This window comes from Meles meles, chromosome 21 (assembly GCF_922984935.1).
Source record: "Meles meles chromosome 21, mMelMel3.1 paternal haplotype, whole genome shotgun sequence".
In the NCBI taxonomy this organism is placed as follows: Eukaryota; Metazoa; Chordata; class Mammalia; order Carnivora; family Mustelidae; genus Meles; species Meles meles.
Window position 1 is genome coordinate 7960300 of NC_060086.1, and position 25096 is coordinate 7985395.

The 25096-nt window shown below is 46.7% G+C and overlaps 1 protein-coding gene across 6 annotated transcripts; it reads right to left on the minus strand.

Moving 5' to 3' along the window:
• Nucleotides 1-24896, minus strand: PRKRIP1 (PRKR interacting protein 1). Of its 6 annotated transcripts, none has more exons than XM_045992916.1 (6): nucleotides 24754-24896; nucleotides 24128-24206; nucleotides 22564-22664; nucleotides 19377-19462; nucleotides 18076-18143; nucleotides 1-855 (listed from the first exon to the last, which is right to left on the minus strand). In XM_045992916.1, the coding sequence occupies exons 1-6, from the start codon at nucleotides 24877-24879 to the stop codon at nucleotides 752-754; spliced, it is 564 nt and encodes a 187-aa protein (XP_045848872.1). In that variant the 5' UTR covers nucleotides 24880-24896; the 3' UTR covers nucleotides 1-751. The 6 variants fall into 6 exon arrangements, with proteins under 6 accessions (XP_045848872.1, XP_045848871.1, XP_045848874.1 ...); XM_045992915.1 differs by lacking the exon at nucleotides 1-855 and adding an exon at nucleotides 1362-1538; XM_045992918.1 differs by lacking the exon at nucleotides 1-855 and adding an exon at nucleotides 1573-1604.
• Nucleotides 24897-25096: the final 200 nt, after the last annotated feature.

The following is a 25096-nucleotide window of genomic DNA, read 5'->3' on the forward strand; positions in this document are numbered from 1 at the left end:
TCTGCTCCAGGCCAGCTTGGATTCTCTACCTGCTTATTTTTCTAGTCTTTAATTGGTTTTCTCAAAAGCTCTCTTCACACACCAAGTTGCCCTTCTACGGCTCGGCCCCTGGCTGAGCCCCCACATTTCCCTCTGCCCAAGCTCCGGGCTTCCCAATTCACACTTGGAGACTGGGGGGTGCTGGGCAGTGGCATATATCATAGGGTACAGTCTGTCCCTCTACTGGAGGAAGTGGGGGTCCTGCACTGTGCAGAGCGGGCTGCCCCAGAGCCAAGGCCATTTCTTTTAACAAGCCTGGAAACAGGCCCACCCGTCACATCGCTTCCCAGCCGTCCCTGCAGCTTTGGAACAACATTAGACAGGTCTGAACAAAACCTGATGTTTCTGTTCTTTACTAAATAAAAGTTTCTTTCACAGAAACTAGTCCAAACTCATCACTGTCCAAACAGAAGAGGCACAGGGGCAGAAGGTGATACGTGTTCCCCATCAGCTGGAACGTGAATGAACTCTGCTCGGCGGTGCCCCAAGGGTCCAGGACATGGTCCTCTCTGTCCCACAGGCATGGAGGCCTGCCAACAGGCGGGGCTGTCAACAGTCAGGATGGGTTCCCGCTTGCTTCTCCCCAGCAAGGCGCTGGGAGGAGAACTGAGCTGAAACACAGCCTCCTTTCGCCTCGGGTTGTGTGGAGGCTTTTCTGAGGCCCCGGCCACAGAATGGGCCAGGCTCCAGACAGACACTAGAGCAAACACTGTCATCGCCCCATGATGAAGCTGGGCTGCTCCTCCTCCTCCTCCTCCTCTGTTCCAGATGCTTCCTCAGAGCTACTGGATGGCTGCTCCTGAGACTGACTGGATCCTGTAATCACATGACATCTGATTAGAGACAAATGGACCCAGAGAACCAAGGGACGCTTTAAAAATGGAGGATCACGGAGGAGAAATTATGAACTACGGTTTGCCCTTGAACAGTGCAGAGGTTAGGGGCGCCCATCCCCCCATGCAGCCAAAAATCCACACATAATTTTTTTTTTTTTTTTAAAGTAGGCTCTATGCCCAGCGTGGCTTGAACTCATGATCCTAAAATCAAGACTTGAGCCGAGATCAAGTTGGATGCTTAACCAACTGAGTACCTTGGTGCCCCTTCATGTATAACTCCTGACGCCCCCCAAACAGAACTACAAACAGTCTGTTGACCAGAAGCCCTACCAGTGACATGAACAGACCACTAGCACATTCTGTATGCGACATGTATTGCGTACTACATTCCTACAGTAAAGCAGGCTTTAAGAAAAGTAAGCCAGATATAAGAGAACGTGAAGAAAATCAGGAAAATACATTTACAGTGCTGTACTGTAAAAAAATCCACATATATGCAGGCCCACGCAGTTCACACCCGTGCTGTTCAAGGGTCAGCTGTAGTTGTTCCCACACGGCGTGAGGAGCCAGAGCAGGTGCTCACGTCATCAGTCCCACACGCCACGTCTCGGATGTAAGGCTGGGTCCCAGAACCACTCTCCACAGCTGGCAGCTGGATCTCATCTTTGTGAAGAAGGTCCGGAAGCATCCACAAAGAGAGTGCAACACCCCATCAACTGGGCCTCACTGCTTCTTATTTTTAAAAAGATATTTATTTATTTGACAGAGAGAGAAAGAGAGAGAAAGAGGGGAAACATAAGCAGGGGGAGTGGGAGAGGAAGAAGCAGGCCTCCCGCTGGGCAGGGAGCCCAATGCGGGGCTGGATCCCAGGACCCTGGGATCAAGACCTGAACTGAAGGCAGACACTTAATGACTGAGCCATCCAGGCACCCCCCCTTTTTGAATATTTTATTTATTGGGATGCCTGGGTGGTTCAGTGGGTTAAAGTCTCTGCCTTCGGCTCAGGTCATGATCTCAGGGTCCTGGGATTGAGTCCCACACATCGGGCTCTCTGCTCAGCACAGACCTGCTTCCCCCCCCACCTTTGCCTGCCTCTCTGCCTGCTTGTGATCTCTGTCAAATAAATAAATAAAGTCTTAACAATTTTTTTATTTATTTGAGAAAGAGAGAGATCACAAGGCAGAGGCTTAACCCACTGAGCCACCCAGGCAGCCCCCTCACTGCTTTTCAGATGTCGCTCCCCCCTCCAACCCGTGTGTGTCACTGTCAGCATGGCAGGGCCATGTCCCCAGCCACCACTTTTAAACACTTAACATTAGGCCAACAACGCTCCTACCCCAGTCTCAAGCTCTCACGACAGGATTTAAAAACTATGTAGCAGAGGGATCTGCCCACAACAAATATGCCAGCTTCCCGGCTCTTCCCACAGACCCAGAAACCTTCTCTTGACACTCCACGTGCATCTCTGAATTCCAATGTTTCCCCTGCATGACTGTCGGTGCCCACGGTGCAGCTGAGCTGGCCAGAAGCCAAGCAGAAAGACAACTTGTTCCCAGCTCCTCCTCCCCCTCCTCCTCCCCTCTCCTTGGGAGCAGGGGCAGTGGGCGAGAGTTGGAACAGGAGAGCCAGGGCCCACAGAGGCAGTCCTATCCTCCAGCCCTCTGTAGGCACCGCGGGCTCCCCAGGCCCACCAACAGGCCTCCTCCCTGCAGATATGTAGGAACTCGCTCTAGCACCCACCAGAGCTCCCAGGGACCCAGAGTTGTGCTACTGCTGTTGTCAGAGGGCCAGACAGACAGCTACAAGGTGGGAGGCCCGGGGTGCCCTGAACACAGCGCGGTCTCCAGTTCACCCTCACACCCCAGGCTGGGCCACTGGAAAGCACTCCGGCCAGAGGCTGGAACCATCTCTCAGACTCGGTTTCACTGCTTTAGGATATTCCTCCTCCTCTGCAGCCTCATGCCAAAAGGAATGAGACATTTCAAAAGTACATTAAGCACGTTTTATTCTTTAAGGTTTATTTCTTTATTTGGGGGGTGGGTAGAGAGAGAATCTCAAGCAGACTCCGCACTGAGCAGGGAGCCCAAAGTGGGGCTCAACCCCACAGCCCTGAGATCATGACCTGAACCAAACCAAGAGTCTGGCATTCAACCAACTGAGCCAGCCAGGCGCCCCGAGCATGTTTTAATAACTACTATTTGTGGAAAAACTCTTATGTGGGGGCGCCTGAGTGGCTCAGATGGTTAAGCATCTGTCTTCGGCTCAGGCCATGATCTCCAGGTCCTGGGATCGAGCCCCGCATCGGGCTCCCAGCTCAGCAGGGAGTCTGCTTCTCTCTCTCCTTCTGCCTCTCCCCCTGCTTGTGCTCTGTCTCTCTCAAATGAATAAATAAAATCTTAAAACGTAATGAACAAAACTCTAAAAAACCTCTTAGGTGCCAGGCACATGCTAAGTCTTTCTATACACCACCTTGTTTCATTCTAACGGGCATCTATGAGATGGGGCCGCCTGGCCGGCTCAGTCCGTGGAGTGCGTGACTTGATCTCCGGCTGGTGAGCTCGAGCCCCACGTTGGGCGTGGAGATTACTTAAAAAGAGAAGTCTAAGAGACAAGCACCACTACTCCAGATCCACTTCACAGATGAGGAATGGAGCTCACAGAGTTTATGTAACTGGTTACTCAAGGTCTCAAATCACTAGGAATCAGGACTTGGACCTGGACAGTCTGGGCCTCCGCCAAACCGTGCCTGCAGAAGTGCACGAGGAAAACAGAGGCAAAAGGGAAACGCGGCGGAGACGGGGGTGAGGCAGGCACACTGAATGGATGACCAAAGTGGGCTCCGTGCACACAGCAGAGGATCACTCAGCGTTAAAAAGAAGGGCATTCTGACTCCTGCCACAACACGGATGAGCCCTGAGGACATTATGTTCAGTGAAACAAGGCACCACAGAGCCAGGTGCCCATGATTCCAATGCACGGAGGTAGACAGTGACCTGGTGGTTGCTTGGGGGGGGGGGGTAATTCATGTTTAAGTAGGTACAGTTTCCATTTTACCCGATGAAGAGTTCTGGGGAAGGATGGTGGTGACGGCTGCACAACAGGGCAAACGCACTTAATGCCACTGAGCTGTCGCTTAAAAATGGTTAAGATGGAAAATGTTATGTGTATTTTTACCACAATACAAAAAGGGAAAAAAAAAAAAAGGAGATCAGGAAAAGAGAAACTGTGCATACCATGGAAAAACGGAGTGAAAAACTAGAGATGCATCCAAAACCTGGCTCTGAGCCCCCAGACGCCAGGCCGGTACCCCCAGCTCCCCGAGCGCGGCAGGCACAGGAAAGAATGCTATTTCTATGGCACGTGGTATGACTGGTCCAAGGCCTGCGGCCTCAGTCTCCACCCCGCAGGCCAAGGGGAACACAGCCCTTGCCACACGTATAGCCCATTCCCTGTATACCAGCGGGGGGCCTTGCTCTAGAACTTGGGCTCCGAGGTGGAAACTGTTGATGATTTTGCTTTTTCCATAACTTACTCATAATCTGCCTCAAGGTTCTCTAAGAACCACCAACCCCTCCTAAGAGTAAACACAACTGATGCGTTATGTGTCGGAAACAGGTTGTGGGGGCCTGGAAACATCACTCTCCAGGAGAGGCCTAGGAATCGGGTGCACACTCAAGTCCTTCGGTAATTCAACAAAGTTATTTCACCTGGTCCTTCTTTCAACACAATAAACAAAAAATAAAGTGTTTATTACGACTAAGTTTAATATCTAGGACACAAGAATCAAAAAGCCGCCGCCCCAAATTAAAACAGCAGTGAGACAGCACAACACAGACCAGAATGGCTGCAACTGGACACAGGGCGCCGCCACTTGCTGGGGAGGATGTGGAGGACAGCAGCCCCCGTTTAGTGTGCTGGGAGTGCGGGACGGTCCGGCTGCTCTGGAAGCCAGTCTGCAGTTTCTTACACAGCCTCACACACTCTTACACAGGAGCCAGCCATCACCCTCGCAGGTACACACTCAGCGGACTTGCAAACACCCACACGACAGTCACGACACAGAGGTGCACAGCAGCTTTCTTCCTAAGTCACCTGAAACAGGATGCAACCCAAATGTCCTTCAAAAGGTGACTGGAGAAACCAACCACGACCTAGCCGTGGGATGGAAGGCCGTTCCACCATAAAAAGGAAGGAGCTACGAGGCCAGGCAAAAGCATGGCTGGATTTTAAGTGCATATTTCCAAGTGGAAGACGCCAGCCGAAAAGGCCACATGTTCTAGGACTCCAACTACATGGCGTCACGGAAAACGGTGAACAGACGGGCGACTGCCAGGGACTGTGCGTGGGAGGAGACTGGAGTGGAGCACGGGATTCTTTTTTTTTAAGGCAGTGAAACGATTCCCCAGGACACTGTAATAGTGGATACAGGATGCCATGCATTTTCAAAAATTTGAAAAGTTGTTTAGGACGAATGCAAAAGGTGACCCATGAATCCAACCCTATACCAAATGGATGAAACAACTTCTGTGAAGGGGGTGGGAGAAAAGTGCTGCCCTAAGGAGTTCTGGAAACAGTGGCGTCTGTATGACCAAAGGCAAAGGCACTGTACAGAACATAGGTAACAGGTTAACAATTCTGAAGGCACCACCCACAGGCACCGGAACTGGACAACGGGACAAGTGACCGGTGGAGGGCAGAGGCCAGGCTCCTCACTGTCGGAGTGGCAGGTTATGGGCAAACAAGCTGGAACGAGGCTGGAGGCTCACGCTGGAAGGCTGGAACGATCCATGTGGTCATGGATCGGAGCTGGAGACATCAGTGTGAGCTCAGGTTTAGTGTAACAGAGAACAATACGCATGGTTATGTCTAGAAATATCTGTAAATATGTGTAAGCACACTGGTTAGTACGTGCGCATGTTTCCTTGTTCTATCAGCTAAATAAACACCACCTCCCAGCGCAAAGAACATGCCTCACCCCCAGATCTTGGTTTCTAAAACCATTCCCCAAAAAAGTGAACCAAAACTCCTTGGAGAAATGGCTCGTTCTGGACCGGGGCAGGAAATAATAAAGGTAAGTGTGGAATAGGTTATGGTGCCAGAAAGTAAGGATATGCTTTAAAAAAGAAAAAAAAAAGTCCAAATCTCATAAGGAAGGAAGTATGTAAAGGGGCCACAGAAGCCAAAGGAAAGAGGCCTGCAAGCCCAGAGCTGGAATGAGCTAAGCGACAAAGGAAGGAAGGTGGAACTGCATTCGACCTAAAGCAGAAACTCGACATCCACAAGGCCGTACTGGTACACACAAGCAGGGGAGAAGGGCACAGTCTGTGCGGAAGAATTTCAGATCATCCAAGTGGTGAATCCACCTTCACAGGGAGGAGGCACCAGCTCCTCAGCTGGTCCACAGTGTGGGCGGCAGGCAGTCACTACTTTCCAGAAAGTACAGTGTGGGAAAGGGGAAAAGCAGAGTGAATTTACAGTAGACAATCCTGACAGGCACTGCCTCTCTGCCAGGCGATCAAGGTCAATGCATCCCCAGTGCAAGTCATCTCGACAGTATAGTCTTGATATATAGCGTGATTAAGAATGGAACTTTAGGGGCGCCTGGGTGGCTCAGTGGGTTAAGCCTCTGCCTTTGGCTCAGGTCATGATCTCGGGGTCCTGGGATTCAGCCCCACATTGGACTCTCTGCTCAGCGGGGAGCCTGCTTCCTCCTCTCTCTCTGCCTGCCTCTCTGCCTACTTGTGATCTCTGTCTGTCAAATAAATAAATAAAATCTTAAAAAAAAAAAAAAAAAGAATGGAACTTTATCTATGTGGCCTTCCTCCCCAAAATAAAGTAACTCCAGGCTAATCAGAAGGAAAATATCAGACAATACCCAGTTGAAGGACATTCTACAGGACATCCAATCCTCCAAACTCTCAAAGGCATCAAAAACAAGCAAGTCTAAGAAACTGTCAGAGCTAACAGAAGCCTAAGGGCACATGGTGATTAAAGGTAATGTGATATCCTCGATGGGATTCTGAAGCGAGAAAAAGGCATTAGGTACAAACTAAGGAGATCTGAATAAATTAGAGACGTCAGCTAATATATCTATCAATACTGTTCATTGTGATAAAATGGTTAACTTCAGATGTTAATAAAAGGGAAAGCTGGATATGGAAATCCTTAGGATTATACTATCTCTGGACTTCTCCTGTAAATCTAAAACCATTCTAAAAATTTTTTATTTAAAAAAAAAAAAAAGACAGTGCCCTACACTCATGGAACTGGGTTTTACAGCGAAATTGTGTTGGGGAGGAAGAATTTCCTCTACCCTTCAAGGTCCTTCTAGCTGGACTAAGAATCAAACTGACATGAAACAGTAATGGGAGAAAATCAAATCTAATTTTTTATGTATGGGGAATCTGGACAGATACAAAATTCTAAAACAGGCAACAGGAAGGCTTAAGTGACATCCTGAGCACAGGAGCGGGGCAGGAGTCTGAAGATACAAAGAGGCAGAAGACCATTAGCAGGAAGGTAACAGGAGATGTTTGGAAAACAAAGTGTGCCCTATTGTGCAGATAATTTCTTAGGTAAAGAGGAATCTCTATTAATAGCTCTCTTCCTGGTACAGTAGGCAGTTGAGGGCGAGGTAGAGAGCTTTTCCTGAATCTGCTGGGTTTTGACTGCTTCTAACTCGTGAAAATTAGTAACAGGAAACCTTACCAAAACGGAGTTGAGGGGGGTTGGCACCGTACCCTCACCATCAGTTGCAGACCCAACAAGAAGAGAGGGACTCGATCCTTTCCGTGGATACTGCTCTACTGTCCCGGCTGGAGAAAGAAATGCTTTCCACGTGTGCCCCTGCCCCCAAAGCTTAGCCAATGAGAAGCCACCATACTTTGAATTCCAAGTTTACTCTACTGAACTTTTAGTTTATAACAGCCTTCCCAACTTACCCCTTTTCTCCTCACAAGCATTTCCTCAGGGCGCCTGGATGGCTCAGTTGATTAAGCATCTGCCTTCAGCTCAGGTCATGATCCCACGGGCCTGGCACTGAGCCTCACAGTGGGTTCACTGCTTAGCAGGGAGTCTGCTTCTCCCTCTCCCTCTGCCTACCCCCTACCCTTGCTCATGCTTGCTCTCTTTCTCTCTCTCACTCTAATAAAAAAAATCTAAAAAAAAAAAAAAAAAGCACTACCTCTCCTCCTTTGTTCTCTAGACTTGCCTACGTATTGGAAACAGCTTGTTTGTACCAAACTGAAATTCTTTCATTTCTGAATAACGCCCTTTTTGCTGGTAGAGTAACTGGCAATTCTTATGCTTAAGGTTAACAAACTCAAAACCAATGTTCATGCCAGTGTGGCCCATCTTGGGGCAGCCCGCCCTTGGCTCCTTCAAGAGATAACCACATTAGGTGACTTGGCAGACTGTCTAAACCACGGAAGTGCACAGCCCTCTGGGAGCAAGGCGGAGGGAAAGGCTAGATGGTTCGGTTGCAGAGGGAGGGTAGGAAAGGCTTTAAAAAGAGAGAGAACATGGCAAGAGGAAGAAGGTGCAGGATGACCAGCAGCCATTCGGGCAGATGGGGAGCCAAGCAGCAAGGAAAAGGACAGAGCCCGGAGCATGTGAAACGAGGGGCAGGAACAGAGGTGTGCGTGCGGCGGGAGCAGAGAACTGGCAACGCAGGAGCTCCTGACTGGATCCCAAGCAGGGTCACCCTGGGGGTGAGCGCACTGGACAGGGGAGACCATTACCTGGTTCCAAATGTGCCCCGGCCCTCCCTCCCTCTAGCTCTGTTCGGTGCCTATAGTCCCTCAACTGTAAAATGGGGTAACGCCACCTGCCTACCTATATCTCAGGGCAACCGGGAGGATAATATTCGCAAAGCACTTACAGCTGTGAGTACATGGTAAGTATTCAATAAGTGTTAGCTATTGTTATTATATAATTTTTAAAAATATTTTATTTATTTATTTGACAGAGAGAGAGATCACAAGGAGGCAGAGAGGCAGGCAGAGAGAGAGGGGGAAGCAGGGCTCTCTGCTGAGCAGAGAGCTCGATGCAGGGCTCCATCCCAGGACCCTGAGATCATGACCCCAGCCGAAGGCAGAGGCTTAATCCACTGAGCCACCCAGGCGCCCCTAAATAATTTTTTTTTTTTAAGTAAACTCTACCCCTAACATAGGGCTTGAACTCACGACCCTGAGATAAGAGCCAGCCAGGTGCCCCTGTTATTATATAAAGTTAAAAAAAGAAAAACAAGGGGCGCCTGGGTGGCTCAGTGGGTTAAAGCCTCTGCCTTCGGCTCAGGTCACGGTCCCAGGGTCCTGGGATCAAGCCCCGCATCGGGCTCTCTGCTCAGCAGGGAGCCTGCTTCCTCCCCCCCTCTCTCTGCCTGCCTCTCTGCCTACTTGTGATCTCTCTCTGTCAAATAAATAAATAAAATCTTTAAAAAAAAAAAAAAGAAAAAGAAAAACAAGTCAAAAATGGAGTCCTTTGCCCCCAACCCCAACAGCAAACGGAGATTTAATTACTTTCAATCTATCCCAAGAATGTGACTTTTTAACAGCTGGTCTGAAATTTCCTGATCAACACTAGAGAGGTCATATGCATGACAAAAAACCCTGCCATTAATTTCTTGCCCCACCCTCCTTCCAATAAAAGCCTTCCATTTTTATACCTCCAGGGGGCATCTCTCTACTTGCTAGATGGGATGCTGACTCATGAATTACGTAATAAAACCAATTAGATCCTTAGATTTACTTGGATGAATTTCGTTTTTTAACAATAAGCAAAAGAACAAATGACCGTCTAATCTCTGTTTTAACAAGAGCGTTGGGGACTGTACACAGGTGGGAGAAGTGGGGGCCGGGCTGGGAGGAGAGTGGAGGCTGCCACCCTGGTCCCGCCAGATCTGGATCTGGATCTTTGTGCGGTTTTTACGAAATCCGTAATGAGACCATAACTGCTTTTGAAGTCACATTCTTATCCACACAGAGGAATAATTTTTAAAAGCCAGTGCTGGCAAGGATACAGGAGAAGTGGAGACTGATGCACGTTGTTGATGGCAGTAATAACTGGTATGACTCCTCTGGAAAGAAATGTATTTCAAGAGTCATTAAATCTTTTTATACTCTGTGATCTAGTAGTTTCCACTGCTGGAAATTTGTTTTTTTTTTTTTTTTTTTTTTTAAATATTTTATTCATTTATTTGACAGAGAGAGAGGTCACAAGTAGGCAGAGAGGCAGGCAGAGAGAGAGGGAGAAACAGGCTCCCCACCAAGCAGAGAGGCCGATGCAGGGCTCGATCCCAGGACCCTGAGATCATGACCTGAGCCGAAGGCAGAGGCTTAAACCACTGAGCCACCCAGGCGCCCCTGGAAATTTGTCTTAAGGAAATACACCATAAAAGGGGTACATGATATTCACTACAAAGTGTTTTCTAAAGAAGACAAAAATGAATCAATCTGATGTTTAACAAAAAGCAAAGAGGTGTGTCGCTGCGTGACAACTGCTGGATGTCATCAGTCACTGAACAAATTATGAAGGACCGGAAATGCGTACGGTATTAAATATGCAAAGTGGACAACTGCTGACACACTATGCAAATGACATGCACGTGCAGGGAGAGACAAAGCAAATGGACAGAAAGAGAGGGAACTGATTAGGATAATATTTGAGCTGTTTCCATTACTGTTACACTATTGTTTACATAATATTTTAAAATCTAGGAATCTGAGATTTTATTCCTGTATTTTAGGAATACCAGGTAAATGTCACTGAATGTAACTGAAACTCATTTATTTACTTTTCAAAGTTTACTTGTTTTTGTAATCTCTACACCAACATGGAGCTTGAACTCATGACCCTGAGATCAATCAAGAGTCACATGCTCTTCTGAGTCAGCCAGGTGCCCCAAATGGATATTAACTTTAAAAACAAACAACAAACAAACAAATGAAAGAACAGATTAAGAAAAAAATCCTTCCTTGTACTACGGAATCATAAGGACATGGGAAAATATTTATGAGACAATGTTATGGGATAAAATTAGAACAACTATAAATATAGTATTTACATAAAGAGCCTTATGTGATATATATTTAAAAACTGAATTTAAAAAAGTCATTCAAAATGTCAAAATGATTTTTTAGTAAGGATTATAGATAACTTAAATTTTTGACTTTATTCTTCCACACACACTCCAAAAACTTCTAAGATGCTCATATATTATCTTTATTCTCTCCCTCTCTCTTTTTTTAAAAGATTTTATTTATTTATTTGACAAAGATCACAATTAGGCAGAGAGGCAGGCAGAGAGAGGGAGAGGAGGAAGCAGGCTCCCTGCTGAGCAGAAAGCCCGATGTGGGGCTCCATCCCAGGACCCTGAGATCACGACCTGAGCTGAAGGCAGAGGCTGAACCCATTGAGTCACCCAGGCGCCCCACCCTCTCTCTTTTTAAAAAGATTTTACTTATTTGACAGACAGAGGGAGAGGGAGCACAAGCAGGGGGAGAGGGGAGAGCAGAGGGAACACACTCCCTGCTGAACAGGGAGCCTGATATGAGGCTTGATCTCAGGCCCTTAGGATCATGACCTGAGCCAAAGACAGCCGCTCAACTGACGAAGCCACCCAGGCACCCCTATTAGCTTTATTCTCAAAAGGCACAAAGCATACGGATAGTTTTCCAACACGGCAAAAATATAAGAATCTGGGCACTAAAACAAGGGTTCAATCTAAAACATATACTCAGTACCTTCTGAACACCAGATACCAGTTGAGAGAGAAGTCTTAATCGGGGCAATTTTGTCCCTCCCCTCGTTCCTCCCCCTAAGAACATTTATTTGGCAAAGTCTGGAGACACCCTGTGACTGTCAGTAACCAGGGGACGGTGGGCAGTACTGCCATCTAGTGGGCAGAGTTAGCAGCAAACAGGACTCAGCCCCTCACAACAAAGAATTCTTCAGCCCAAAATGCTGACGGAGCTGAGATGACAAACTGCTCTAGATGTACCCGAGCCTGCCCTAGGTTTTTCTGGTGGGCCGGCCTGTTAGGATTAAGTAACGCTGGTTTGGGGAGTTCAAGGTTTCAAAATAATCCACACTGGCTTAAAGCCGTCCCATGGGGTCGTTCGGACTGGGTGTCTTCACTGAATTGCTGGACCAGTGTGGACAACAAATGGGGACAGTTTCTCTCCAACAACAGAACAGAACGCCTAGCCTGCTGCCTGCCCCTCACCGCTTTCTAGAAGGACTTAAAAAGCTGCGGTGATCCTCCATCCAAGTTCTTCCTCAAGAACCCAGTGGTGCCCTGAAGCCATCCTGTGGCCCAGCCCAGTACCACCGGACTCAGTTTCTCTTCATGTCAACCAGACAGCAAGAAAATCCATTTTCTCTTTCACAAAGTGAAAACTGAGGAAGGAGACAGAGAAGGCACACACACCACCGTCCCGACCAGCACCCTCCCTCCTGCTCACTGGTACAAGGTCTACCCGGCCGTGTCGTCGTACTGGCCACGGTTGGTCCGGACAGGTGCGAACTTCACAATGAAGCGTAAGGGCAGGGCCCACGCCCATCAACAACGATTTTCAAATTTGCCGGCTGGCAGCCCACGGCCAACACAGAAACTGAAAGAAAATTTCACAAATCCCTTTATCCAGAGGTGTGACGCACTCGGACAATTTCTAGCCTGCTCTATTCACGTTGGGAAAAATGACAAAATGACAACTGCAACCTGGAAACCGACTGCAGGACGTGGCGAACAAAGATCACAACCTTGGTGTGACAAAACAGTGTTACAAGGTGTGACTCCGCCTGGGCACAAACATCGTCTTTCTGACAGAACCGAAGCTCCAGACGTGGGGAGGGGTGGCGGTAGGGCCAGTGAGAGGCCCAAGGCCGCCATCAACAAGCTGGAGGTTTTGGACGTGAGCTCCTTGGGAGCACCGGAGCCTGCTCTGTGAGCTCAGATCCGCTTTGCAGCCTCGGGCAAACTGAAGAAAGGTTCCAGAAAACGGCAGGGTCCATGCACCTAATGTCTAAAAGAGGTTAGAAGAGGAGGATTTGAGGGGCGCCTGGGTGGCTCAGTGGGTTAAGCCCCTGCCTTCGGCTCAGGTCATGGTCTCAGGATCCTGGGACCGAGCCCTGCATCAGGCTTTCTGCTCAGTGAGGAGCCTGCTTCTCTCTCTCTCTCTGCCTGCCTCTGCCTCCTTGTGATCTCTCTCTCTCTCTGTCAAATAAATAAATAAAATCTTTAAAAAAAAAAAGAAGAGGAGGAGGATTTGAGAGGCCCCAACTCTGTGCCAGTACCACTGGTGTCCTTCGATCACAGAACTAACGACTAAAAAGTTAAAATGTGACCCTCAAAGACCCAATACACGTTAAGTACAAATTCAGAGCAAACTAACCTCAGTTTCCCGTTATGGAAGAGTTTTTGGACACACTGCTGAGGAAACCCCCCAAAATGTGGTGCGTATCTCAATTACAGCAAGATGTTCGGCAAAGTTATCAAACTGTAGACTTTTAGATCTAGAAAGTGCTTATCAGTTATAAGCTAAAAAAGAAATCTGCTCAAATAAGAGAAGCCAGATACTTGAGGTCAGGGTGAGCCGGAGGAGAGCTAAGCCTAGAACTTACCTCTACCGTACTCACTCCACACTTCAAATTACCTCTGAATTTCTTAGGACACGCCTGGGAGTAAGGGAAGAAGAAGGAGTCTGGCTGATTCTTTTTTTTTTTTTTTTTTAAAGATTTTATTTATTTATTTGACAGAGAGATCACAAGTAGACAGAGAGGCAGGCAGAGAGAGAGAGAGGGAAGCAGGCTCGGGGCTGAGCAGAGAGCTCGATGCGGGACTCGATCCCAGGACCCTGAGATCAGGACCCGAGCCGAAGGCAGCGGCTTAACCCACTGAGCCACCCAGGCGCCCCAGTCTGGCTGATTCTTAGCTGGAGAATTAACCCCACCCTAAAAGTCTTAGTGAACAGGTCCCTGCCAGCCAACACGGAGCTCTCCTGGGGACGCTGGAGGGCTCCGGCCCTGGCCCAGGACCAGTCTGGCTCAACATTTTCATTAATGACAAAGGACTTATGTTTATCAACTCTGCCCATGACAACCCCAGAAAGTCATGGTAACGTGCTGAATTTCAGAATCAGAATTCAAAAGGATTTTGGAACCTGAATCGGCACCAGGATGAAATGCAAAAGAGCTACAGTCCCATGTTTAGATTCTAAACAAAGAGAGAAACGGAGGGGTCCAGGTAAGAGAGAGCAATCACATCTGACTCCTTCTCTCCACTGAATATCTCTATAGGACGTGGACAGAATGATGGACTCTTTTTTTATTTTTCTTAAGATTTTATTTATTTATTTCACAGACAGCTCACAAGTAGGCAGAGAGGCAGGCAGAGAGAGAGAGAGAGGAGGAGGAAGCAGGCTCCCTGCTGAGCAGAGAGCCCGATGTGGGGCTCAATCCCAGGACCCTGAGATTATGACCTGAGCCGAAGGCAGAGGCTTTAATCCACTGAGCCACCCAGATGCTCCGAATGATGGAATCTTGAGAAGCGAACAGCTTAGGGGAAAAGACCAGCATACAAAGTGCGACGGGAACAGCTCTGAATTCCTGAGGACTCTTTCCCTCAGTATCCCCAGCCTGGAGTCGGGGCAATCCGACATGCAGACGTGGAGCCCAGGCACCAAGGGAACTCCACGAGAAACCCTCTGGTTCTAGTCTGAGGAGAAAGAAAGGGATTCCCGATGCTGAGAGTAAGGGAAATTCTTGGGTCTCCTTTTCCTCCACTCACTCAGACCCTAGCGCTCAGGCAATGCTGCCTGAGTCGCGGTGGCAACAGCACCTGCGGCGGCAACGGGGGCTTGTGGGCACCAACACTTCAGAAGAGGGGCGCCGTTCTTTCTGATCAGAGTAGCTGTGGTCCTAAGATGGCCGGGGCAGCCCTGCTGCTTTTCTTCTCTGTCCTCCCACTGCACGGCCCTGGGGGCAGGCACAGCTGAAGGCAGCACGTGCCAGCCTGTGACTAAAGCCCCAGTTTTCCGGTTGGCGGTCTGAGAAGGGGAGTCCCAGGAAACCAGAGAGTACAGGAGAGCTCACGGAGGAAAAGGAGATTAGAAAAGACACCGTTAGTCATTTCTGAACTCCCGGGCTCAGCCTAACAGCACAAGCATGGATGTGGCCGGAATCGTCACAGCGAACACTTAAGAACCGAACTCAAAAGAACTAAGCCCTGCCTGGCCACTGGGCAGCACATGCAGGACACACCCGGAGAGCAGGGCAAAACCTGGAAGACCGAACTGACCTCGGAACCACAACCTACAGGAGGCTAGGGAGAACCTGTGTTCTGGAACACAGCCAGCCTGACTACCTACTAAAACAGATACCACCAAGACCAAAGCCTCATGATATAATATTCAAAATGCCCAGGGGATGGCCTGGGAGGCTCATCTCCGTTAAGCGTCTGACTCTTGGTTTCAGCTTAGGTCATGATCTCAGGGTTCTGGGATCAGGCTGTGCAAGGGTCTCGGCTCAGTGGGGAGTCTGCCTGTCCCCCTCCCTCTGACCCCCAGTCCAGTTTGTGCAGTGTCGCTCTCTCTCCAATAAATAAAACATTAAAAAAAAAAAAGTCAAAGTTATAGAACTTTCTGGAAAAAAAAAGTAATTGAGATAAAAAATTCACTGGGTAGGATCAATAGCAGAATAGAAATGGCAGAGGAAAGAGACAGTTTGAAGTCAGATCGACAGGAATCACCCAACAGAACAGAAACAAAAGACTGAAGAAAAAAAACCTTCCAAATTTGACAAAAGAAACCTATGTCTAGATTCGAGGAGCTCCATGAATCCAACAGGACAAACCCAAGGAAATGCACGTATAGACACATTATAATCAAACTGCTGACATCTAAAGACAGAAATCTTAAAAGCAGCCAGAGAAAAACAATGATAGAACAATCTGAGTGACTACGAAATTTTTATCAGAAACCGCGGAAGCCAGAGAAAGTGGAATGGCATTTCTACACTGGATCTTAGCCAAAAGGCCGAGAAGCGATGGAATGGCATTTCTAAAGTGCTAAAAACAAAACAAAACAAAAAACACACACGCCAAAAAAACTGACAAAACTGTCATCCCAGAAGTTTGTATCTAGTGAGAATGTCTGTCAGGAACAAAGGTGGTATGAAGACAGCCCCATGTGGAGAAAAGCTAAGAAAATTCATAGCCAGCAGACCTCTTCTAACTGAACAAATAAAAAGTTTTTCAGAGAGAGGGGAAATGATGCCACAGGCAAGCTTGGATCAAGCACTTCTGGGTTCCCCCATGCGTAGGGAGGGAGAAGAGGTCTGGGAAAGTAGTAAGTTGGTCTATTTGAGGAATGAATTCTTAGCATCACATTTTCATGGAGTAAAATAAATTACTCTAGGAAATAGTTTAGAACTACACCATATACAGTGTAGTATATGTAGTATATACGTAGTATATATACGTAGTATGTTCGTAACTTAGGAGGAAACAGGTTCTGGAAGGGACCAATCGTATTTAGTGTATCAGGAAAAGTGTGACTTCATCTGAAGACCAAAAATCACAACTGTCCGCACAGGAGCCACGGCTGGTCAATCAGGGAAGCGCCACCAATTCAGGACTGTGGTCTGCAGCTGTCATGTGTTTGGTCTCTTGGTATCCTTTGTCCTTTCCACTGGAGACCTCTTGTTCCCTGACTCTCAGCTCATGGGCTCTCAGGCGAGTGGCTGGCATCTCTGGCCGTGTGATGGGTTCAGAGGTGGACAGGACCAGTAGCACGATGGGACGCTGATACATGACTCAGCCCCTAGTCCTCCCTGTTTTTTGTTTTTTTTTACGATTTTTATTTATTTGACTGAGAGAGAGGGAGCACAAGTAGGCAGAGAGGCAGGCAGAGAGAGAACAGGAAACAGGCTCCCTGCTGAGCAGAGAGCCCGATGCAGGGCTCGGTCCCAGGACCCTGAGATCATGACCTGAGCTGAAGGCTGAGGCTTAACCCATTGAGCCACCCAGGCTCCCCCCAATTCCTCCTTGTTAACAAAATGTCATCTCAGTCTAAGGTGGCAATGTACCCAGCTTCCAGGGATGAATCCTGACAGGTTACAAAGATAGTCACAACAATTCTGTCTTCTATTCATCTAACCTAACAGCAGCAAGGAATGGCAAAGTGACCGAGCACTGACCAATGAAATACAAAATGACATCTGTTGGGCACTTTTGGGGATCTTTTCTGTTAAAAATAGAAAAAAAAAAAAAAAAAAAGACAAGTACCACTTCTTTCCCCTTCTTTCTTCTTTGAACACTGGTCTGATGGCAGGAGCCGCAGCAGCCATCTCATACCCACAAAATAAAGGCCAAGAGAACTGCCGGGATACTGGGCCTGACACTACTGAGCTGCTGAACTACACGGCTGCCCCCTTCCACCAAATTTCTTGTCACATGAGAGAAATGAACTCCTCTTTGTTTAACGACTGCTAGTTGAGTTTTCTGTTTCTTAGAGACCAAAGAATTCTGGTTTGGTTTTGTTTTTTTAAAGATTTTATTTATTTGACAGAGAGGGAGCATAAGTAGAGGGGGAAGGCAAGGGGGAGGGAGGCTCCTTGCTGAGCAGGGAGCCCAACCGAGCCCAGTGGACGAGAATGAGGCAGGGTGCAGTCCCAGGGACCCATCAACCACGAGGAGGACATATGCCTGCCTGAGGACAAGGGGCCAGGGGACAGAAGGAGACAGAGAATGCCAGTGACATCACTGAGCTCCTCTACTAGCCATCCCTGAAGGGAGGTCTGTCCTGATTTAACATAAGCCAGTATCTTTCCTTCTGTTTACCTTTATTACACTTGCAGTTAAACAAGTCCTAACTAACAGAAATAAGTCCTCGTCTCTTCAGTGGCCAACCAGCTCCAAACTCTAAATCTCTCTTTTTTTAAGATTTATTTATTTGACAGAGAGAGAGAGAGAGAGAGAGCGAGCGCACGCTAGCAAGAGAGGGAACACAAGCAGGGGTGTGGGAGAGGGAGAAGCCCCGATGCAGGACTCCATCCCAGGACCCTGGGATCATGACCTGAGCTGAAGGCAGACACTTAACAAACTGAGCCACCCAGGCGCCCCTCTAAATCTCATTCTTGACAGGTCAGCGGCGATAATCAATACCAAGAAAGATCAAAACCTAGAAAAATAAGTACCACTTACCTTCTTTTTGTTTCTTCTGTTCAAGTTTCATCTTCTTTGCCAATAATTTCTTCTCTTTTAACTTCTGGCTATAAATATAAAACACATGAATTCCTTTACTAACTTACTGTATGTTCTAGAAAATAAATATCTACTTACAGGGTGTTTAAAGACCTTATAATAAAATAAACACTATAATAATGAAAGGGAAGAAATACTTTCCCATGATTCTGCTACTCCAACACCAATATTATCAAGCTATTTTCTTATGAATCAAAATGAAATAATTTGTGGAGTCCTGACGTGATTACTGAAAATGTTTTTCATTCTGAGATATTTAGGGACTATTTTTATTTACTTGTTTATTTTTTTAAATGACAACACTTTAGTGCAGTATCAGCTTTCTGAAGCTGGTGGAGACTGAGCAGCATTTCCATGTGAAATAGTACAGCTTTACAAGTTTTGTTTCTTATTTAATTTCACATGCAGAAACAAAAACATGGTAAAAGAAAAAAATGCAAAGTAGCTAGAAAAGAAGATGTAATCAAGTTGTAGCATACAGACATGCTCTTTAAATTTACTATGCATATCAGAAAGCAAACGAAATGGGGTGCATGGGTGGCTCAGTGGGTTAAAGCCTCTGCCTTCAGCTCAGGTCATGGTCCCAGGGCCCTGGGATCGAGCCCCGCCTCGGGCTCTCTGCTCAGCAGGGAGCCTGCTTCCTCCTCTCTCTCTGCCTGCCTCTCTGCCTACTTGAGATCTCTGTCTGTCAAATAAAAATAAATAAATAAATAAATAAATAAATAAATAAATAAACTCGGTATTAAAATACAGACGTGGAGGAAACCTAGAAATCCACCTGATCATCTAGGAGCTGACCTGAGCTGCGGAGAATCTGTAATGGGGGAATATGGGGGAAAGTATCAGCAGTAAGTGACTTAATGTCTCAGATACTTCCATATCTCAGGCCATCCGTCTACTGGGTAACACCCAAGACCTCGACAGGTCATACAGTGAACTTCTTTCTTTCTTTCTTTCTTTCTTTCTTTCTTTATTTATTTATTTGACAGAGAGAAATCACAAGTAGACAGAGAGGCAGGCAGAGAGAGAGAGAGGGAAGCAGGCTCACTGCTGAGCAGAGAGCCCGATGCGGGACTCGATCCCAGGACCCTGAGATCATGACCTGAGCCGAAGGCAGCAGCTTAACCCACTGAGCCACCCAGGCACCCCCATACAGTGAACTTCTGACCGCAAGGACTACTCAGCTCTCACATTTCCCAACTTTAGGCTTCATTGGTTAGGAAGAGCCACAGAGCCCTTACCGCTTTTTCCGCCGCTTTGCCGTTTGCTCCTCTGCAGCAATTTTATTCCTCTCCAGTCGCTTCTGAAACTCTGCATCCAATTTTTGCTGTGAAAAAACACATCATTTAGACGGACTCTGGGTCATGGATGAGAACTCTAGAAGTCACACCACTGGGGGTGCTGTAGGCACACCCAGGTCTGCAGGGCCACTTTTAACTGGAAGAGGTTGCCCAACAGGTGGGGCAGGAATCAATGCACGGCTTTCTGCACTCAGGGCGAACGTGACTACTTCGGTTCAGTAAGAGACTCTCCCGCCCAAAGAAACATGAGAGCATGAGAAAAGGCACAACTACTGGTTATGTAGCCAGGGTCCTGGCTAGTGTGCTGTTGCGATTTATAGTAAGAAATCTAGGAACGTCTGGGTGGCTCAGTCGTTAAGCATCTGCCTTCAGCTCAGGTCATGATTCCAGAGTCCTGGGATCGAGTCCCATGTCGAGCTCCCTGCTCAGTGGGAAGCCTGCTTCTCCCTGCTTGTGTTCCCTCTCTCACTGTGTCTGTCAAATAAATAAAATCTTAAAAAAAAAAAAAAAAGAAAAGAAAGAAAGAAAGAAAAAAAAGCAATCCACACAACTGATCTTCGAACACTGGTTTGCACTGATGGTCGCTGAGCCGACTGCCTACTCTTTTCTTCCCTCTAAAGTAGTTTAAAAATTTAAACAGTGCTTCTGATAGTTTTTACAGAGTTTTCTTATTCTTGACAGTGGAAAACCCACCATGGTGACTAGGTATAGCTGTGCGACAGGCCACCAGAAACTCCCCACTAGAATTGAGAACGTCACAGCGGAGGACGGCAGGAGCTACAAAAGAACCACCAACGGCTGGGGACCAAGACAGGCCGCAGGACAAGCAGACACCAGGTGAAAACCACCACGGCAATGATTCCATTGCCTTCCCAAATCCTAAAGATATTTTTCAAACTCAATTTTGGCCATTCCAGTGAATTTTTCCTTTCACGTATTTTCTCCTGTGTCATGTCTATCTCTTTAATATTTTTTTATGTTTTTAACATTGTTTTTTGTTGGAACTGTTTTATGTTGGAAAATTTCAAACACAGGAAAGGTGAAGGAATTATGCACTCCATACGCCCACCACCAAGATCCTACAATTGACATTTTGCTCCTTGCTTTATCACATCTGTCCACCCATCTGTACCACTACCCATCCATCAAACTGACTTTTTTTTTTTTTTTTTAAACAAATTTCAAAGTAAGTTGCGGACACCAGGACATTTCACCTCCAAAGATTTAAGCATGCATAGCATTAATAGGGTTTAATACTTGTTAACAGTTTTTCTATTTTTTCCGCTTAAGGTAATACATACAACAAAATGCTCAATTGTGAGTGTACTATTTAATCACACTAGAAAGTTCTCTCCTACTTCTTCCTATTCAACTCCCACGGACAATCATTCTGAAACACATATATGGTTTAACATAGGTGAGTCCTGCCTCTTGTAGAACTTCGTATAAATGGAACCATAGGACAGGCTCTCTCATGCCAGGCTTCCTTCACTCAGCACAATGTTTCAGGGATCATCGTATCATTAGTCTCTTCCTTGTGACTGCTAAATAGTATTCTATTTGAATGAATAATCGTTTTTATTTTTTTAAACGTTGTATTTCCTTTATATAGAAGGAAATTCTACAGTGAGTCTTTTTCAAACCAAATTACTAGAAAATCAACTGTTATTGGATAAAGTGATTTTCTCCTTTTTAAAAAGCAAAAAAAAATACCACCATAAAGTATGTAAAGCTCTCTAAAACACACTGATATATTCAAGGAAGTAACAGGCATCGTGGTTAGACTGAGAAAAAGGTCTTTTCCAGTGCATGCTGTAAGATTAAGAGTAAGGGGCAATCTCTCACACATTACGAAGAGAAATCAGATATGGAAAATCATGAAGAATTAGCCAAATAATATTTGCAGGGTTTTTTGGTTTTGTTTTGTTTTGTGAGGGTTTTTTTGTGAGTTTTTTTTTTTTTTTTTTTGAGATTTTATTTATTTGACAGACAGAGATTTCAAGTAGGCAGAGAGGCAGGCAGAGAGAGAGAGAGGAGGAAGCAGGCTCCCCGCTGAGCAGAGAACCCGATGCGGGGCTCGATCCCAGGACCCTGGGATCATGACCTGAGCCGAAGGCAGAGGTTTCAACCCACTGAGCCACCCAGGCACCCCTTGGTTTTGTTTTTTAAGATTTTATTTATTTATTTTTACAGCGAGAGAGAGAGAATGAGTTGGGGGAACTACAGAGGGAGAGGGAGAAGCAGGCTCCCCAGTGAGATGGGAGCCTGATGCAAGATTCGATCCTAGGACCCTGGGATCATGACCTGAGCCAAAGGCAGACACTTAATGACTGAGCCACCCAGGCTCCCTTGATTTTTATTTATACTCAGGTGGGAAAATATAGAAGTACTAAAATGTTAGTATTTTTTTCCTGATTTTTACTAATTGCCAGTAATAAAATATAAAGGAGCAACTAGCACCACTGCAATCAAAAAACCAAAATCTTTAAACAAATGTGAGATCTATACCTGATCTCTAATCATCATTGAGAGATACTAGGTCTTCTGGTCAGGTAATAAAACATCATTGAGAGATACTGAGTCTTCTGGTCAGGTAATAAAAAGCTTAACAGTTCTTCCAATACAATTTCTAAGGCTATTCCCAATTCTTAGTTATTATTTCATACCTGTCATGAAGAAATGCCAGCCTCTAACTAGACCACTCAAAGAAGCAGACACATGAAAGCAGACTACTATTCACACCAAACACACAGCTACAAAGAATTATAGGAATTCAGCCAAAAAGAGAGAGAAGAGATATAATATCTCAAGTGATGTGGGAGATCCTGCTTTCTGTTCCATTTCAGGACAAATGGCCTGGAGGGGAAAGGGGACTCTCCTGTCCCTTCTACGCACATGGAAGTCTCCCTCCTCTTGTTCATCTCCTAGTGGGAGCATCTTGATGTGCTGAGTCTGACCAATGAATAATCTGGATTTGATATCTGTTTCCCACGCTGACTTTAGAGGGCAGCCTTCACACAGGCCAAGAACCAGGTGTTATTTTCTCTTCTTTAAATGCTTTTTCCTAAAAGTCCTAAGTGCACACTGCCCAAACCCAAGGGTTCAGCCAGCCTCTTTGCTCACTGACCTTCTCAGCCATGGCATCCATGTAGTCCTGTCGCTGGTACTCTCTCCGCCGCAGATGCCTGTACACGTGAAACTCTCCACTGCCAGCCCCAGCGCTCGAACCTATAGTCAGGAGAGTCCAGAGTTCTTAAAGAAATCCAGTTACCAACATAGGCTACCCTTAATCAAAAGGGACCAAAGAAAGAAACTGGAAGTAATTGAAAGGACCACTCTCCATTATACTCCAGAATCGGGCACAATGACTTGCCTAGCACGGTAATCATTAAAAATTGTTGCATGGACGCCTGGGTGGCTCAGTTGGTTGAGCGGCTGCCTTCAGCTCGGGTCATGATCCCGGCGTCCTGGGATCGAGTCCCACATCGGGCTCCTTGCTCGGCGGGGAGCCTGCTTCTCCCTCTGCCTCTGCTGCCACTCTGCCTGCCTATGCTCTCTCTCTCTCTCTGGCAAATAAATAAATAAAATCTTTAAAAAAAAAAAATTGTTGCATGAATATTGAATGCGAAGTCACTAAAAATTCCACTCTAACACACTAAGGAGGAACAAACCGTGGTTGAGAGATCAGAAACCTAGAAAATAGCTTAAGACCTTTACCTCCCCTGCCAGATGAATTCACATTTGACACGCTAAAGTTCTACTGAGCTGAATAGATGTCCATGTATATTAAGTTTAAAACAAAGCAAAAAAAAGTTACTAAATACTTGTGTTGAACAACCAACAACCAACCATTTTTATAAAATCATTTTTTCTTTAGTATATGTGCTGCCGAAGCAAGCACTAAAATAATTTTTTCTTAAACCCAAGCGGTTTTGACTAGGAGTTTGAAAGGCTGTATCAGAATGTTACAAATCGGGGGCACCTCTGTAGTTCAGCTGGACTGAGCAGCTGACTCTTGATTTAGGATCAGGTCATGATCTCAGGCTCCTGAGACTGAGCTCCATGCTCAGTGGGGGGTCTGCTTGGGATTCTCTCTCCTCCCTGCTGCAGGCAAGCACGCCCACTCTCTCTCAAATAAATAAATCTTTTTGAAAAATGTTACAAGGGGAATGGTGGAATTATGGGGGTTCAAAATTTTTCATACCTGTTATTTATTCTTCTTTATAATTAGTACGTTAGTTTACAACCCCAAAACCATGTTAGAAAAAAAACCAACACAATGCATTATTTAAAACAATGCAGAAGAAAATTCTCTAGTGCCAAACTGTAAGCAACAACACCCCTTCTTTTCAAGTACAAAATTACAGAACCGGGGCACCTGGGTGGCTCAGTGGGTTAAAGCCTCTGCCTTCGGCTCAGGTCATGATCCCAGTGTCCTGGGATCAAGCCCCACATCAGGCTCTCTGCTCAGCTGGGAGCCTGCTTCCTCCTCTCTCCCTGCCTGCCTCTCTGCCTACTTATGATCTCTGTCTGTCAAATAAATAAATAAAATCTTAAAAAAAAATTACCGAACCAGTGAACTCTTTTTTTCCTGTTAGAAATCTAATTAACAAATACTAACTGCAAGGTTTTTACATCTATGCTTCAAAAACTATATTCACTCACACACACGTATAAACAGAAGACATTACCCATTACATCTCGAACAAATTCTGGGGGAGGCCGAGGCGCCCATTCGCTCATTTTTTCTGGAATTGGAACTGCTTTGTCCTGCAACATTTAAACACGGAGGCATCTTTAAGTACAAACCTGCTGACAAAGTCACATCTCTTTGAGACCAAAGCATTTTAACTGGACGGGTGAAATAAGGCTGCTTTGCTCTTGGACCTAAAGCTGATTTTCTTCCCTTAGATTTACTTCATCCCCTGTACTCTGGGGTCCATCACAGCCCATAGCCTCGCCAGGGCTACACCTAACTTTCCAAAGCAGAATTCAGAAACGTTAAGTCACCATTTATGGCTGGAAACCTCTAACCTTAACTCTACGATACGCGGGGTCAACCCTTTCTAGCCAAAGCTGTAAGAAGAGACCTCATCCAATTATTTTTATGACTGAAGGGACCGAGACCCTGACGGGAGAGTGACTTGTCCTGGGTATGTCGCCCAATGGCCCTCTAACAATCGATGATAGCCTACTCCTTCCTAAGGACTGGCCCTGGGGTTCGGGTACTGAGTTTCTAAGTTTGCAGGTAGGCGAGGCGGGCCCGCGGGTTCCCGGAAGCGCTGGAAGACGCCGTTGAACCAGCGCCTCGTCTTACCGGGTTCTTCATGAGCCGCTCCAGCTTGAGCTTCTGCTCTTCGGCCGCATTCTTGGGGATGACAAGTGCTTGCGGCTCTTTCTTGGGCCTCGGCGGTCGCCCTGAGGAAGCAGCCGAACTCGCCATCACGACTCCCCGTCGCTCTCTGCGAGCCGCGACGGCGCGTGCCTATGACGACAGACCGCGCGCCAGTGGCGCAAGCGCAGTCCGCCAGCAGGGCGGGGCTGGGGCGGAGTCACGGGCCGGAAGTGGGCTGCTGAATATTCATGAGCTCGAGGCCGCGCGGGTTATCGTGATCAAAGCCGCTTGATTTCATTTCCTGCGTCTGAGCAAATCAGGGCCG